The 18,170-nt window shown below is 37.3% G+C and overlaps 1 protein-coding gene across 4 annotated transcripts in view; it reads left to right on the plus strand.

The window, feature by feature from the left end:
• Nucleotides 1-18,170, plus strand: part of KCNQ5 (potassium voltage-gated channel subfamily Q member 5) — a 573,789-nt gene that overhangs the window by 366,943 nt on the left and 188,676 nt on the right. For all 4 annotated transcript variants that reach the window (XM_008013505.3, XM_008013506.3, XM_073006154.1 and 1 more), the window contains exon 2: nt 2,456-2,546. In XM_008013505.3, coding sequence (XP_008011696.1) covers nt 2,456-2,546 — 91 coding nt within the window. The remainder of the gene's footprint in view (nt 1-2,455; nt 2,547-18,170) is intronic.

Consider the following 18,170-nt stretch of genomic DNA (forward strand, 5'->3'; position numbering starts at 1 on the left):
GTACCCTCCTCTAGGATTCAAATATTGATGAAGAAGGAACTAGCAATAAGGTGTGTTTTGAACACAGACATAGAGATTATAAAACTGTCACTGAGATGCTCTCAAAGGAGGAAAATATCTTAATGATTAAATTATCTCCTGCTCGTTTTCTAAGTGTTTTCTGGTAAACCTGGACTTGGTGGGGAAGGGGAGGGAATATCCAGACAATGGCTACTCGCCAGAGGAGAATATCTATCACTGTCATGTGATGCCACTTCATCCTCCCAACTACCTTAGCAATCCTTGTATTTCACTTTCTCATTTGTAGCTTGGGGGCCAGGTAGGTGCACTGGATTTTGACCACTAGTTTACAAATTTTAGTCCATTAGGACCAACTTAAAATATAATCCACAGTATCCTGAATCATTAGATGCAGGAATCAAAAGTAGGATGATGCCAGACACACTTTGGGATGCTGAGTTGGGAGGATCCCTTGAGACCAGGAGTTCAAGACCAGCCTGAGTAACATGGTGAGACCCTGTCCCTACAAAAAATTTTTTTAAAAATTAGCCAGGCCTGCTGGCCTGTGCCTATAGTCCCAGCTACTCACAAGCCTGAGGTGGGAGGATGGCTTGAACTCTAGGAGTTCAAGGTTAAAGTTACAATGAGCTATGAATGCACCACTGCACTCTAGCCTGGTCAACAGAGAAAGACCCTATTTCTAAAAAAATTAAAATGAGAAATAAAAAAGCATGATGAATCATCAACATCACGTATTAGGTTTTTTCCACTAGCAGACTCCTTCCTCTTGGAGACTTCTTCCGTTTAGAATGGCAACCCCTTCCCCCTTAGTTTGAGGAGATAGAGAAGTGTCTGCCTGAGCTGAGAATGTTACCACCATTATCTCTGATGCTTATTCAGCAGCACTGTGTAGAGGCTTAGACTACACAGTGCTTAGATTCTCTTTCTGCTACACAACCTTGGATGAGCTACAAATGTTAATTCTCAGTTTTCGTATCCGGAAAATGGGGATTATAATATTTTTTATCCCATAGATTTCTGGGGATAATGTTGAGATAATGGATAATATAAGGAGAATGAGGAGAATGCATTTAAAAGGGGCTTAGCACATTGTCCAGCTTATAGGAACCACTCTATGAATGTTAGTCATTATTATCAGCATAGAAAACATGTTGAGATAAATATAAGGAAACAAGGAATAGATGAGGTGGGGTCAACAAACATTTCTGTGGGCCTTACTGTCCCTGTTGTGACTACTCAGTTCTGCAGTCATGGCATGAAAGCAGTCATAGACAATACAGAAATGAATGAGTGTGACTGTGTGCTGATAAAACTTTATTTACACAAACAGGCGTTAGGAGCCAGATTTGTCCGGTAGGCATAATTAACCAAACTCTGGCTATACTGCCCAAACCCTGACCTTTGGGAACTTCCAATCAAGTATGGTAGTAAGTCTTGTAAGACTTTTCAGGAGAAGCAAGGAGGAGTCAGGGACTAACTTCACCATCATCCAGAGGAGCATAGAAACTTGGTATGTTAAGACAGCTTACTGTATGAATTTCCCAGAGATGAACAAAAGTAAAAAATATAGCCTAGAGCAAGTAGCTCAGATTTTTTGTTTTTTAATCCTGCCTTTCAAATAAGTAACTTCAACTTTGAAACAGAGCCTTCCCTTTTAGTAGACATTTTCCTTGGAAACTCAGCTCCCGCCTTGATCCTAGAAGTTACACATTTATAGGAATAAAAATGTCTGTAGATTAATTGGCAGACAATGCCTGACCCTGACTTCTGTTCCTTATCCTTATATATGAATAGACAGAGCTAAGAAGTCATTTATCCAGCAGTTTGACTAAAAGGAAATGGAAAGTGCATGGATAGCAGAGGAAATCATTCACTTCCTTTTCTATTCTTTTTATTAATATATGATCTTATTATTAATAACATAAAGGAATAGCAAATGAGAATCCATGAGCAATATCAGACCCTGAAAATGAGCTGGTGGCTCAGTATCAACCAATGAGGACACTTGATAGTTTAGCAAAGTTGCCAAACAGGAGACAGACTCTGCTCCTTTAAAAGAAGAGTGACTGTGGCGTGTGTTCCCCAGATAGGAGAGCAAAAACATACTTTCTGGGCCTCTCTCAGGATCATTGTTTGGGAAGGAAGTTGTATGGGAAATTCACAAACTCTTAGATGTTAACATTTAAATGCAGCATGCCACACCCAAACTCACAAACAACCTTTTTTTCATCCATAAAGTTGCAGAGGAGCCCCATTTGCACTGTATATCATACTGTATTTTAATATCAAAAATGGCTAGCCCCTTCCAGAGTTTTTACGACTTAATGTGTGCTAATTTAATGGGCCTGGTGCTTTATTCATTTGAAGCAAGAAATTAAGTCTGTGATAATAAAGCAAGGTTCTTATCAGATTTCTCTTTTTTGTTGTTTTACAGTTTTCTCCTTGTCTTTGGTTGCTTGATTTTGTCAGTGTTTTCTACCATCCCTGAGCACACAAAACTGGCCTCAAGTTGCCTCTTGATCCTGGTAAGTGAAACATGAACAGGAACGTATCTGAATGTTATATAAGAACTGCCTATAACGTTTGTACTATGCATCTTATCCTACAAAAAATTCTATCTAAAAAAGAGTTACTGTGAAATATAAAAGTTTCAAAGATTACTGAAACATTTGCCCACCAATTTAACATGTAGTCAATCCTTAGAAATACATAGAAATGTTCAGGATTGCTATTACACAGCAATATCTGGTGTTATAGATATATCATAAATAGAAGGCAGTGTTAGAAAGCAGTTTTGAGTATGTTTATCTATGTTAATAAACAAATTATATAAGAAGAGTCACTATCTATGAGGCCTCTCATTACATTGTGAAAGACTATAGAGTAGAGAGCATTTTCCAATAACTGTAATTCGGCAGTAGCTAAATATAATTGGCCAAGAACTATGAACATATGGCACCTCATAAGAAAATAGAAGGCTCCTTCATGCTCTTTTCAACCAACAGACTGCATTATGAGTTTTGCTGCTAATGCAGTTACCTGGTGATAAATTCTGCAGTTTGCTCTGTTGCCATTATGCTGTCAATCCTCAAGCACACAGAATTGCTCGATTCACTTTAAAATGGAAAAAGACCCCAAGATAATTTTATCCGAATTATTCTGAGCCTTTTAAGCTCTCATACTTTCTATTACAACTAAACTATAGCACTGTACACTCAAATCACATCTGATTGAAAGTTTGGTTCATTTTCAACTATTTTAACCCACTCACTTTGTCCAAAATTATCAGATTTGACAGTCTTAGAGCTATTTGAATGAACTACAAACTGGAACAGCTCACTGTTTCTGTAGAGCCTAGGGGTATACAGAAGCAGGGGGAGGAAAACGGTAAGATGGTTTATGTGCCCTAATAAGCAGAGATTGGTTATGTTACAGCAATAAATATTGAATATGAAAAAATTGTTACTACCATGAAGGCAGAAACTGAAAGATTTCAACTCATATAACCTGAGAGAAGGGCAGATGCTTTTCCTACCTTTGCTTTCAGATGGCTAGTTTGTACTTAAGGTTGCTAAGACATCATCAAGTCTTTCAGTGCAATATCAGGGAGAACTCATTTTGAATCTGTAATAAATCTCTCTCAATTCATTTGCATACAAATTGTGCTCCAGCAGCATATTGCTCACGTTAAGGTTACCGTTTCAAAGCCCAACGTAGAGAACAGATAGACCAAAGAGCACATCAGAGATCTATTCCATTTGCAAGCTTTCCCTTTGGGTAGAAAGTAGGCTTTTAACCTTGTCCACCCTTTTGATAACAACAAATGATCTGAGCCCAGGGGCTAAGGTATAGCTGGCTTTTAGGTTCACATATAGAACCTCAACTAGGAATTTTAGACTGAAAATATAAATGTGATTTTTAAACTTGGAAACAAAAAACGATCTACTGCATGACCAATATTAGGAATAAATCAATCATTAGGAATCACATGAAAAGATTTCTTTCAGAGCCAGGTCAAAAATCTAAAATGTTAGATTTATATCCTCCAAACCTCTGAAATGTAAATTCTGTCATTGCTAATGAATTTCTAAATAGTCCAAAGAAACCCATGTAATTTCAAAGTCTAAAACTGATTAGTATCTTGACTTTTAAAACCTGTTGAATAGTGAATAGATCAGAGTTTAGTAAGTAGAGTGCATTTAGTAGAAAATAAAAATGTAGATGTCAGTCTTGAATGCTTTCAGATTTAGCAAGGTAGAAATGAGTTCCTCTATGCAGATGAGGCCTTTGTTTTGAGCAAGTGGTTAGTGTTACAGATAGATATTCGCAGAAACCTATTGCAACAAGGCTTTCTGTAGGGAGAGGGTTTGTTAATCCTACTATCTTTCTGCACTGGCAGAATTTGATGTAATTCAATGGATGGAACTCTGGAATCTATGGAATGTTTGCAACTTCCAGAGGAAGGCTTAGATGGTAAAATTGCAGTTAATTTCGGTCCATTTCAGCTCTTAGCACAGTGATAGCTACCCATCCCCTACACCCAGGCCCACTGCAGGCAGCCGTGCACATGTTCCAGGAGGGACCTGAACACAGCTTATACGAGCCAGGATGGGCAAAAAGAACCCTGTCCTCCAAATATCAGAAATCTGACCCTGGATCACTAATTGCTGCTTCTGATCACGAAGGAGCAGACAAAAAATGTGGCAGCCATTGTTGCTGCACCTTCACCCATTGCTGTCAGCCCCTCCCCAACCAGCGGAAGTGACTTCCAGGGGATTAAAAGGGTCCTCCCCACATGCTTCATTTTTCTTTTTTCCTTTTTTGGAATACCGTGTGTAAAGATGTAATTATTTGACATTAATAACTGAAAGGAGTAGGGCTAGAGATGTAAAGGAACAGAGTTTTTCTTTTTTTCTTTTTTTTTTTTTGAGACAGAGTCTCGCTCTGCTGCCCAGGCTGGAGTGCAGTGGCTGGATCTCAGCTCACTGCAAGCTCTGCCTCCCGGGTTCACGCCATTCTCCTGCCTCAGCCTCCCGAGTAGCTGGGACTACAGGCGCCCGCCACGTCGCCCGGCTAGTTTTTTGTATTTTTTTAGTAGAGACGGGGTTTCACCATGTTCACCAGGATGGTCTCGATCTCCTGACCTCGTGATCCGCCCGTCTTGGCCTCCCAAAGTGCTGGGATTACAGGCTTGAGCCACCGCGCCCGGCCGCAGGAACAGAGTTTTTCTATGCCATTAAAGTTAAACTGGTATAAATTCAAATTAGAGTGTTATAACTTTAGGATGTTAATTTAATTCCCATGGCAACCACAAAGAAAATAGCTGTAGAATACACACAAGGAGAAATGAGAAAGCAATTCAAACATTTCACTATGAAAAAAAAAATGAACTAAATACAAAAGAGGGTAGCAATGCAGGAAATAAGAAACAAAAAAAAAGCTATAAAGTATATACAAAACAAAGAGCCAAATGATGAAAGTCTCTCCTTATCAGTAACTAATTTAAATGTAAGTGGATAAACGTTTCTAATAAAAACCAGTGATTGGCAGAATGGATAAAAATACATGATTCAACTATGTATATGCTTAGTACAAGAGACTTACTTTAGATTCAAAGACACAAATGCATTGACAGTAAAAGGGTGGAAAAGATATTTTATGCAAATAGTAAACAAAAGAGAGCAGAAGTGGCTATACTAATATCATACAAAATAGACTTTAAATCAAAAAAGTTATGAGATAAAGAAGGGCATTATATATTAATAAAAGATTTAATACACCAAGAAGATGTAATAATTATAAACATTTATGTACCTAATAACAGGCCATAAAATACATGAAGCAAAAACTGACAAAATTAAAGGGAGAAATAGATAGTTCTACAGTAATAGTAGAAGGCTTCAATACCCCACTCTCAATAATGGATAGAACAGCCAAACAGAAGATAAGTATGAAAACAGAAGACTTAACACAATAAACCAACTAGGTCTAACAGACTACACAGAACACTCTACCCAATAACAATACCATAAACATTCTTCTCAAGCACACAGGGACATTTTCCAGCACAGGCCATTATGTTAGCCCCATGTTAAGTCTCAATGACTTTAAAAGATGGATACCACACAAAGTATTTTTTCCAACCACAATGGGATGAAGTTAATTATCAATAACGGAAATAAAACTGGAATATTCAAAAATTAAACAGCATGCCTTTTATTTTTTTTCTTGAGGCAGAGTCTCACTTTGTCACTCAGGCTGGAGTACAGTGGTGGGATCTTGGCTCATTGCAACCTCTACCTCCTAGGTTCAACAGATTCTTCTGCCTCTCAGCCTCCTGAGTAGCTGGGACTATTGGCACACACCACCACTCACTGCTAATTTTTTTCATTTTTAGTAGAGGCAGGGTTTCACCATATTAGCCAGGCTGGTCTTGAACTCCTGACCTCAAGTGATCCACCCGTCTCAGCCTCCCAAAGTACTGGGATTACAGGCGTGAGCCACCAGACCCAGCCTAAACAGCATACTTTTAAACAACCAGTGGGTCAAAAAATAAGTCTTAGAAATTAATGAAAACAAAACACAACCTGCCAAAACTTATGGGACACAGTGAAAGTTGTGCTAAGATTAAAATGTATAGCTATAAATGCTTACATTAAAAAAAAAAACAAATATCTCAAATCAGCAACTTCATTTTACAACTTAAGGAGCTAAAAAATGAATACACTAGACACAAGCTAGCCAGAACAAAGGAAACAATAAACATGGATAAATGAAAAAAAGACTAGAAAAACCATGAAGAAAATCAATGAAACCAAAAGTTGGCTGTTAGTAAAGGCTGACAAAACAGATAAGCCTTTAGATAGATAAACTAAGAAAAAAGGATACTCAAATTAATAGAATCAGAAATGAAAATGGGAACATTGCTACCGATTCTACAGAAATGAAAAGGACCATAAGAGAGTATATGAACAATTGTATGACAACACATTGGAAATCTAGATGAAATGGACAAATTTGTGGAAACACAAAACCTACCAAGACTAAATCACAAAGAAATAGAAACCGAATAGAGCTATAACTAGTAAGGAGATTGAATCAGTAATCAAAAATCTTTCAACAACAACAAAGAAGCCCAGGATCTGATGGCTTCGCTAGTGAATTCTAACAAACATTGAAAGAACTAATAGCAATCCTTCTGAAACTGTTCCAAAAAAATAAAGAAGAAGCAACACTTCCTAACTAATTCTATGAGGCATTATTTTGATGCCAAAGACACAAGAAAAATAAAACTATAGACTATTATTTCTTATGAACATTAGTGTAAAAATCATCAACAAAATGCTAGTGTATTTAGCAGCGTATTAAGAGGATTACACACCTTGGCCAAAGAAGATTTAGTCCTTCAATGAAATAATGATCAACACACAAAAATTGATCAATGATATAGGCCACATTAACAGAATGAAGGGAAAAAGCCCCATAATTATCTCAATTATGCCAGAAAAAAAATTTGAAAAAAATTCAGTGCCCTTCTATGATTAAAAAAAAAACAAAACAAAACTCCACAAACTAGGAACAGAGGAAAACTACCTCAACATGATAAAAGCCACATATGAAAAACCCACAGCCAACATCAGACCATAAAGGTGAAAGACTAAAACTTTTCCTCTAAGATCAGGAAGAAGGCAGAGATGTCTGCTTTTGCCATCCCTATTCAACAAAGTACTAGACGACTGTGCTAATTGCTAGCTACAGCAATTAGGCAACTATTAAATAAAAGAAACAAAAGGCATCCCAATTGAAAAAGTAAGTAAAATTATCCCTGTATACAGATGATGTGATCTTATATGTAGGAACCCCTAAAGATTAAAAAATAGATAAATAAAAACTGTAAGAAATAATAAATAAATTCAACAAAGTAACAGGATGCAAAATCAATATCCAAAAATAAGTTGCATTTTACCAACAATGAAGAATTTAGAAAGGAAACTATGAAAACAATTTCATTTATAATAATATCAAAATATACTTAGGAATTAACTTAACCAAACAGATGAAGAACTTATACAATGAAAACTACAATAACATTACTGAAATAAATTAATAAGACACAAATAAATGGAAACACATTCCATGTCCATAGTTTTGAGAACTTAATATTGTTAACATGTCCAAAGTCATCTACAGATTCAGTGCAATTCCTATCAAAATCCCAATGATGTTTTTTGCAGAAATAGAAAAACCCATCCTAGAATTCATACAGAATTTTAAGGGACCCCAAATTGCCAAAACTATTTTGAAAGTAAAGAACAAAGCTGAAGGACTCATAATTTTTTATTTTAAAACTTACTACTACAAAGCTATAGTAATTAATCATGAGGTAGTTTCCTATAACATTATGAATGTATTTAAGCTACAGTAATCAATCATGAGGTAGTCTCCTGTAACATTATGAATGTATTTCATACCACTGAACTATACTTTACAATGGTTAAGCTGTAAATTTTATGTTATATATAGGCATACAGATCAACATTTAGACCCGTGGAATATAATAGAAAGTCCAGAAATAAATCCACACATATATGGTCAAATGATTTTTGACCATTCAGTGGGGAAAGGGCAGTCTTTTCAACAAATGGTGATGGAAATATTAGATATCCACATGTGAAAGAATGAAGTTGGACCCTTACCTAAGACAAATCACAAAAATTATCTTGAAATGCATTAAAGACCTAAAACTATAACATTGTTAGAAGAAAACATAAGGCAAAAGCTTCATGACATTGGATTTGTGTTAGAAGAAAACATAAGGCAAAAGCTTCATGACATTGGATTTGTCAGTGATTTCTTGCACATAACACCAAAGGAGTAGGCAACAAAAGAAAAAATTAGAGAAACTTAACTTCATAAAAATTTAAAACTTTTGTGCATCAGAAGACAGTATCAACAGAGAAAAAAGGCAACACACAGACTGAGAGAAAATATCTGCAAATAACATACCTGTTAAGGGGTTAATATCTGGACTATGTAGAGAATTTCTGAAAGTCAACAACAAAAACAACCTGATTCAAAAATGAGCAAAGGACTTGAATAAACATTTCTCAAGAAAAAGAGGTACAAATGGCCAATAAGCACCTGAAAAGATGCTCAACATTATTAATCATTAGGGAAGTGCAAATCAAAACTACACCGAGTACCACCTCACACCCGTTAGGATGGCTACTATCACAGAAACAGGAAATAACAAATGTTGGTGAAGATGTGGGAAAATGGAACCCTTGTTCACAATTGGTGGGACTGTGAAATGCTATAGCCACTATGGAAAACAATACAGCTTTTTTTCCTCAAAAAAATAAAAAATAGAATTATACGATGCAGTAATTCCACTTCTGGATGTGTGCCAAAAAAAAAATTGATGGCAAGATCTCAAAGAGATGTGTACACCCATGTTCATAGCAGCATTATTCACGATAGCCAGAATGTGGAAAAGACCCAAGTGTATACTGACAAGTGAATGGATAAGCAAAATATGGTATATACATACAAAAAAAAATTATTCACCCTTAAAAAGGAAGGAAATTTTGACATATGCTTCAATATGGATTAATGTTGGCGATATTATGCCAAGTGAAATAAGCCAGCCACAAAAAGAAAAATAATGTACGATTCCACTTATATGAGTGAGATACCTAGAATAGTGAAAAAATTATAGAGACAAAGTGGAATGGTTGTTGCCAGGGGCTATAGGGAATGGTTGTTGCCAGGGGCTATAGGGATCAGGGAATAGTGAGTTATTGTTTAACAGATGGAGTTGCAGCATTACAGGAAGAAAAGAGTTATGGAGATGGGTGGTGGTGATGGTTCTGTAACATTATGAATGTATTTAATACCACTGAACCATACTTTAAAATGGTTAAGCTGTAAATTTTATAGTACGTATATTTTACCACAATACAAAAAATTGAGAAAAATATTTTTTAAAATTAAATGAGCATTAGGAGAAACAGCTAATACACTCTGGGCTTAATACCTAAGTGATGGCTTGATAGATGCAGCAAACCACCATGGCACACGTTTACCTATGTAACAAATCTGCACATCCTGCACATGTACCCCGGAACTTAAAATAAAACTAAAAATTAAAAACAAATTAAATGAAATTTAAAACTCAAAAAACCGTGGTTAATGATATAGCCTACTTTATAAGGCTGATGTGAAAATTAGATAAATTCAAGTACATGCTTAGGACTGGGCCCGACAGAAGGAAAACTCTTTGAAAGCTAGCAAATATGATCATCACAGGATCCTCCATGTATAATGGAGACCTCATAGGGACACAAGTACAGGTGAACTGTGGAATAGTTGAAAATGCTACACTTGAGAAAATATTATATTTTATAATAGAAAACAAGTATCTGTGTAAGAGTTTTCTCACCACAATCAAACACTGTTAATTATGTAAGCTTGCTACGTGAACATGTTCTCTAAAAGTGACTCAGTGGTATACATTCGGCATGCAGCATGTGTTCACAATAGCCACTTATTTCTGGTGACTAATGAAACTGATTTCAATTGTTGCAGCATTTTAGTAAATATGTCTGATGACAGTGCTTGTGGCTTTATATCTCTTCTCTCGATGCCTGCATCTACTGAGTGTAACACTGGGCAGGAATAACTCCAGATCTGATGGACTTGCTTGCTGTGCCATCACCCTGGTGATAAAATTTGTGAACTCAAGAACATGTATGAAACTTTGTGTCCACATTCCAAGGATGGTTAAAAGCTGGTGTTAATTTCCTATATTTGGTGACTCCATCAAAAATGAAAGGGAGCCAGCATTTTTTAAGTACCCTTCATTTATTAGGCTCATTGGTTTCTTATTAGAAAAATAAAACTGGCAATGTAAGTATCCCCTCCCATTTTCACAAATAGCTAAATAAGTTGTGCAAGATAATACACCAAGTGTAAAACAGCCAAGATTCCAGCCTAGGCCTGGCTGAGGAAAAGACTGGGCTGTCTTCAGAGCATCCCGCTGCCTCTCATTCTCTTGCTTCTTTCAAGGCTGACAAGTCTACCAAAATGTGTTTGCCAGCACCCAATAAAGTGCTCATGTCTAAGGCTCCTTTTTGTTCCATATATACCAAATGAGGTTTACAACACTTTTACTTAGGATGTTATGCTTTCATAAAGAGTTCCACTTACCAAATTATCACAAATGAGCATATTAATTCAGACCACTAGAAGTTCTTTGTACTGAGAATTCTAAATTCTGTTTTGCAAATATTGAAGAGCCGGATTCATGGGGTAAATAGTCAAGTGTAACGGTTGATCTTCTAGTCCCAGTTCACTTTGCTCAGGTGAGTAACATGCTGTTGAAATGAGTTCTCCTATTTCCAGGTTAGACTATTATGGTAAGTGTTGTTTGGTTTGTTTTGATTTCATTAGCCAAAGGTTGTAGGTTTTAGCATTGTATTTCCCACCTTTTTGAGAACAATACTGTCTGGAGTGCATTTCCTCTCTGTTGAAGAACTTCCTGCCATCCAGATTAATTTTAAAGTATTTAAGTTTTTAGATGAAAATTATCCATCATGTTGAGAACAGAAAACTCCATTTGATGAAAGTGATGCATATTATTTGCAAAATTCTTATTGCAGGTTATCATTTCTAAAATTGCAGTAAAAGGAATGCCACTATCAATTTTAGCAAGATAGAGCCTGTCTCAGTATATTTGCTCCCGTACCCTCCTGCTGTGTTAGAAAGACGCCAAACTACAAATCGATCGTGCTCAGCATCTGGATGAGTACTCTATCCAGGCTTTCCCAAACATCCAGATGTTTGACAGCTTCTACATATGCGTGTTTTCTCCTTATGCTTCAGGTAGCAAAGTAAACATGGGTTTATTGTTTCCTTGCACAGTGACTCTGCTCCTGAATTGTGTACAAACTCAATGTAGGCAGGTCTAATTATATCTTAAATGCACTAGTGGAGCTTACTATTTAAGGAAAATCCATAGGGAATTCTTTTGTAAAGTGAAGTATCCCCTTGAAAAGGTAATAACAGCTACATAATTAATTTGTTACATATTTTCTTTTTTAATGTGGGTACATGCATTTTAATTGCTATATAACTATTCACTATATATATAACATGGTATTGAAGAATTAGAGACATTGTTGCCACTTCCTATATACCAGTATTAACAAGGGAGGGAAAAATCAGCCACAAGCACATTTACCAGTCCTTGCAAAGTAGAAAGGTTTGCACATGAAATTGTATGGATTTGATATAGAATGAGATGACAGCAGTCTTTACATTTAAAACTTCTGGTATTAAACATTGTAAGAGGATAACAGAGTGTAAGGATAAGAATCCATTTGAGGATATTAAATCTTATGTTTGTAAAGGCAGTAACGCAATATGAGATATGAAGCAATCAGATGTGAGGAATGAGTGATGCTTCTTTAGATTTATCACATCCCTATAATTTACTGCAGAAAGCTCTCAGAATATCCCAATGAACATTGAAAACTGCAATTATTTTCCTTTGCTCTTCTTTCATCAAGGAAAATGCAAATAAACTCTAAAATGATTCACAGAGACTAACGACCCTCATCAATCTGCCGATGACTGAAAAGAAAAAAGCAGGAATAGTGAAACACCTACACTGAATCTTAACAGAGGGATAATAACATAGTAAGTTGCCCCATAAAAAGTATTTCAGATATTAGAGGAAAGAATTTTTGAAGTTAAAGATAATGATTGTGCCTGAAAAAGACCATGTCTCTATCTACAATTAAGGAAGGAAAGAATTTTCCATATTTCTATGCAAACATTGATGTCTAACCAAGTGGTCCAGGCTATACCACCGAACTCTATAAAACTTTGTTTCAAGACTTGACAGGCTACCCAGCAGACATCCTTACAGCTATAGATGAGCCATACTCAACCAGGTCCACACTGATGTTTAGCTCTTATGCTCTTTTGAGCTTCACAAAAGTATATCCAACTGAGAGAGAGAGAGAAACAAGGTAGTATGAAAATTTTACAGGGTTACTGGAAAATGAAAAAAGCCAAAATGTTTGTCAGTAGAAGGAAAAACACCCTTCCCTTAGTATGTTTCCATGCTTTGATCATTTCCATCATTTGAAACCTGGACCAAATACCTCCTCCTTCCTGAAATAAACTTTCTTTCCTCTAACTTTCCTCAGTCCTGTCTACTTGACATTGTATCTTCTCCATTATTCATTTATTCAATAAGATGTATGCAGTACCCAATATGGATGAGGCATTCTTTTTTAGGAGCTGAGGATATAACAATGAACAAAACAGTCAAAATCTCTGTTCTCATGGAGCTCATGTTTTTGTGGAAGACCTAGAATAAACAAACAGGAAAATCAATGTATTAGATATTACAAATAAAAGGAAAGCAAGAAAAAGGAATAGGTAATGAAGAAGTGTTTAGATAGTATGTTTAGAGAAGTCCACTGAAACGGGTGGCAGAGACTTGAATGGAATGAGGCGACGAGGCATGTAAAGATTAGGGAAAAGAACATGCCAGGCAGGTGGAGCTTCAAGGACAAAAGCTTTAGACAGGAGCATACCTGGTGAGACAAGGAAGGGCAAGAAGATGAGCAACTGAAGGAGGGTGAGCCAGGGGTGGGAGAAGTTGAGAAAAATTAGGCACCAGTTGAACTGTAAATTTCCTGAGAATAGAATCCGAAGCTGATACAATGATACCACTTAATACAGTAATAGTTGGTGGCAAATCATCAGTAAATGAAAGGAGATGGCCCATTTAATTATATAACACTAATATTGACATGTTCTTGGAATCATGGATATGGCACCAAAATTCAGACAAGAGGCAGGACCTGACTGTAGGATGGACTAGAGTAGAGAGTAATAGGATGGGGGACATTTAGGAAGCAGGTGAAGTTATTCAAGTAAAACACAATGGAGCCCTAAACCAAACAGAGGCAGCATGAATAGGGAAAGGGCATGGACTAGAACAATATAGAGAACTTGCAGGTTAAACCAAAATCGTAAGTCCTGTATAATTGGTTTGTGCCTCACAGAAATTTCTGGGAGGGCTTTCCTCAGCAGATGAGAAGTATTCCGCCCCTTTGGTTACTACATAGCTGCAGGTTACCTGCCTCCTGCCAGATGTGGTTTGCTTTGTCTGTGGTTCCCATTTGCTCACTGCCTCTCTGATTGAGACCTGCCATCTTGCTCTGGCCTACGTATCCCAACTCTGGATTTCCCACTTGATCGCTGATCCTGTGGATTTCTATAGATTTTCATATATTTCCCTGGGTTCTGCTTACTTCCTCTTCTAATTTCTCCAGGTCCAGTTCCTTAACTCACGTAATTTAACTCAAATATATATTAAATGCTTCCTACATTTTAGCCGCTGTGCTGGGGTCTGGAGTCCCAAAAATGAATAAGGCATTGCCCTGCCCTGGAAGAATTCAAGTACAGTATTTTCTACAACCTCCGACTGACTCCAGAAGAAAATAACCTTGAAATCATGGTGAAATTGCTTAATTAGAAGATGAGAGAGAAATAGGTTAATTCATCATTTTTTTAAGTTCCCACTTTAAGACCTATCCACATAAGAAAATAGATATATCTCTAAGTCGTTTTTTTTATCTTGGAGATCACAAATGAGATGTCAAAAACTATTTTCAATATAGATTACTACTGATCATGCCTATATATTGAATATTGTTTTGGTACTGTACAAAGCCAAAAGCTGGAAGCAATAGGGTAGGTCCCACTGTTCCCCACGCAGGCATACACACCAGGGGTTACAACTAAAGTGAGAAGACACATCATGCCTCTGCAAAGTAGATTAGAGAAAAATTTTCCAAGCTGTAAATGGCAGCTTGACAAACAACATTACAGGCTGGATTCAATGAAAACACTGCAGACCTGGCTCCCTCCAGGGCTATAAATCACAATGAATACACAGAACATTACTGGAAAATGGAGAACAGAAAAGAGACTGTGCAAGTGTTACAGGCCCTCCAGCCTTGGCTCACTGAAGACTAATTGAGGGAGATTCAGTGCCGCAAGGTCTCAGCATCCTGGGAAAACCTGGAAAGCCCTCCTCACGAAAGAACACTGCAGAAGAGTCTTAACAAAGAAATGGAAGCTCCAGACCAAAACAGCTCTCAGGGGAGACCAAGAGGGTAGAAAGTAACAGAGGACCACCCCTAGGAGTGCAGTGCAGGAGGGAGGACTCACGCTGGTTCTCACTCCCCACCCCTTACTCTCCTGAAAGTTATTTTTTAAATCAGGGGACATCAAGTATGAATAACATCAAATGCAACCTTAAAAGAAAGAGAAATCCCGACATATTATGCTGGAGGAGTGTTATGTAGAAGTGAAGAAGGGCTGGGGGGCATTCTTTGACTTAATGATAATAATGACTGGAGAATTTGTGAGTTAATTACACCTCTGTGAGTCTGGAGGTTTCTCTGCCTGTCAGTTAACCCATCTGCTTCTCTCCCATAGGCTCCTTTCTGAGTCACTTTCTGGTCTTGACCTATAGCCTACAGTCATGGAGAATTGGATGCCCAGGGTCACTGTAGCCAGGCAGGGATGTGCATACAACTGGTTGAGGCAAATGGGCTGGGTGATGAGGCTGGGAAGCTTGTCAGTTTGTAGAGTCCAAGAAAGAGCTTTGGAGAGCTCTAGGATAGAGGTCGAGCTGTGTCCTTCGAAACCCCAACACTGTGAGGATAAACGTTTCCTTGAGTCACTTTTGCAGGGTTTTTTTTTTTTTATCTTGAGCTGTTCATTGATTCATTAATTCATTTATTCACTAATCAAATATTCACTAAGGACCTACCAAGTATGCTGTGAGCCAGAGGCATGGCATACATTATATAACAGCTGTACACTGAGATACTCATATAGTCCCCATCCCTGTCTGTGATGATTCTTTAAAATTATTTTCCTAGTTAAATCAGGTGGAGAATGTGGTGTATTATGCAAATACAGTCAATCTGCTACCTTAAGTTTCCCTAATGCAAGTTACCTCATCCACAATTTATGAAATTGGGCCTACAGTAATGATGTCAGTGTAACACAGAAGTCAGAGATTATTTTTCTCATATAACAGCAACTCAACATACAACACATTGGCCTACCTGAACGCACCAAGCTTGAAGGAATGCAGTACTGCCATGTCTGCCTTCTTTATTTTGGATACTTGCTCTTCCTCGGAAGTTACTTAGGCAGATCTTCCCAGTCTTGTGCACAAGACACAAACATAGACGATGAACAGAAGTAATCCATCATTAGCATCACCACATTGTATGCAAAGCCAACACCTCTCTCTACCTGTGACATATGACAGGGTGACCTTATCTCCATAATGCAGCAGCCTGAATATTTACCAACATCCCAGTCCATCAAGCTCTCTTCACCTACGTGTTAGTGAAGGCCAAGATTACTCCAGCATTTCCTTATTAGAATTTGACATGCCTTTTTAACTGTACTTTTATCTTATTAGAATTGTTTTTGTTAGGTCTCTGTTTACAAAGTTTCCTAGGTTTAGAGTGGTTTGGTCGAATTCTATTTTTATCATAAGCCCTGTTCTTTTTAGTGTGAAATATTGCCCCAAACTGGGTTTTCCAGCAATGTATATATGGCAATTGTGGCAGGAAAGCCCATATTTAAGTGGATAGAGTTCACCCATTCTGCCTATTCAAAAGCACACTGTATTCTGATGGATAATGCAGGCTTTTCAAGTGAAAGACATCAACAACACAAGCTAAGTTTGGGGGGTGTCATCCTTAGGTCCCATAAATTAAAAGGATAAAACCTGCATCAGTACATGGTTTGGAGTATTCTTCATCCAATCAAACTTTTCTACTCTCCTTTAAAGAAATCTTTAAGCTTTACAAACCTATTTATCAAAAGTTCAAATTTTTAAAATTGGCATAAATTTGAAAAAAGGAAACTATCAGGCAGTTTAGATTGAAAAACAATGTTGCAGGGTGTTAAAGTTAGAAACAAATTTTACAGCTATTACTATAGCACAAACAATATTTTATTAAAAATATAAGATAATCTGATTTAATAATTATAAACCTTCTTTTTCACTTATTTACGTATGTTGACATTTTCTTAGTGCATAACACCTATAACATTGGGATCATTCTGTCTTTTCCTATTTTTAACCCACAGTAAAATTCCAAGTATTTTTTAGAATTAAAAGATTTAATTCTTACCTTATCAAAGAGGAAAAAACAAAGCCTTTTATCTGTCCACTCACAACACAGAACACTTCTTACACCAGATGTGTGGGGAGTTTTCCCTACATGCAAAGCGAGTGATCAGTTCTACAGTGCCAGCTGGATGTTCTCTAATTCAATTCAGCTCTGATACTATCTACCTGGAGATGGCGCCACAGCCCACAGATCTTGTGGCTCAGTCCCACGAGACTGCCCCAACTTTCAGATGCCAATTGCAAGCGTTAGATTTGTTTTTTTACCTGTGCTTCCAACCAATCAGCTATCGATCAGAGTTCTCGTGACCGTCTCTTGGGCTCAATTAATTTGCTGGAATGGCTCACAGAACTCAGGGAAACACTTATTTCATTCACCAGCTTATTATAAAGGATGTTACAAAGGATACAGATGAAGAGATGCGTAGGGCAAGGTTATGTAGGAAGGGGTGCCAAGATTCTATGCCCTTCCTGGGCATGCCATCCTCCAGGAATCTCCAGATGTTCATCTGTACAGAAGTTCTTCAAACCTTGTCCTCTTTTATTTTTATGGAGGGTGCTTCATTACATAGACATGATTGATTAAATCACTGGCCACTGATGATCAACTTAACCTTCAGCCCCTTTCCCCTCCTTGGAGGCTGGGTGGTGGGATTAAAAGTTCCAACCCTCTAACCCTGTCTTAGTCTTTCTGGTGACCAGCCTCCATCCTGAAGCTGCCTAGGGGTTTCCAGCCACCAGTCAATTCATACAAAAAGACACTTATCACTTTGAAGATTCTAAGGATTTTAAGAGTTATATGCCAGGAAACAAGGAGGAAGACCAAATACACTGTGTATTTCACAGTATCACACCTTGCTACACATAGACTTCTCACATCCTGATCTTTCCTACATCTCTAGGCTAA

Source organism: Chlorocebus sabaeus, chromosome 17, assembly GCF_047675955.1.
Source record: "Chlorocebus sabaeus isolate Y175 chromosome 17, mChlSab1.0.hap1, whole genome shotgun sequence".
NCBI classification, from domain to species: Eukaryota; Metazoa; Chordata; class Mammalia; order Primates; family Cercopithecidae; genus Chlorocebus; species Chlorocebus sabaeus.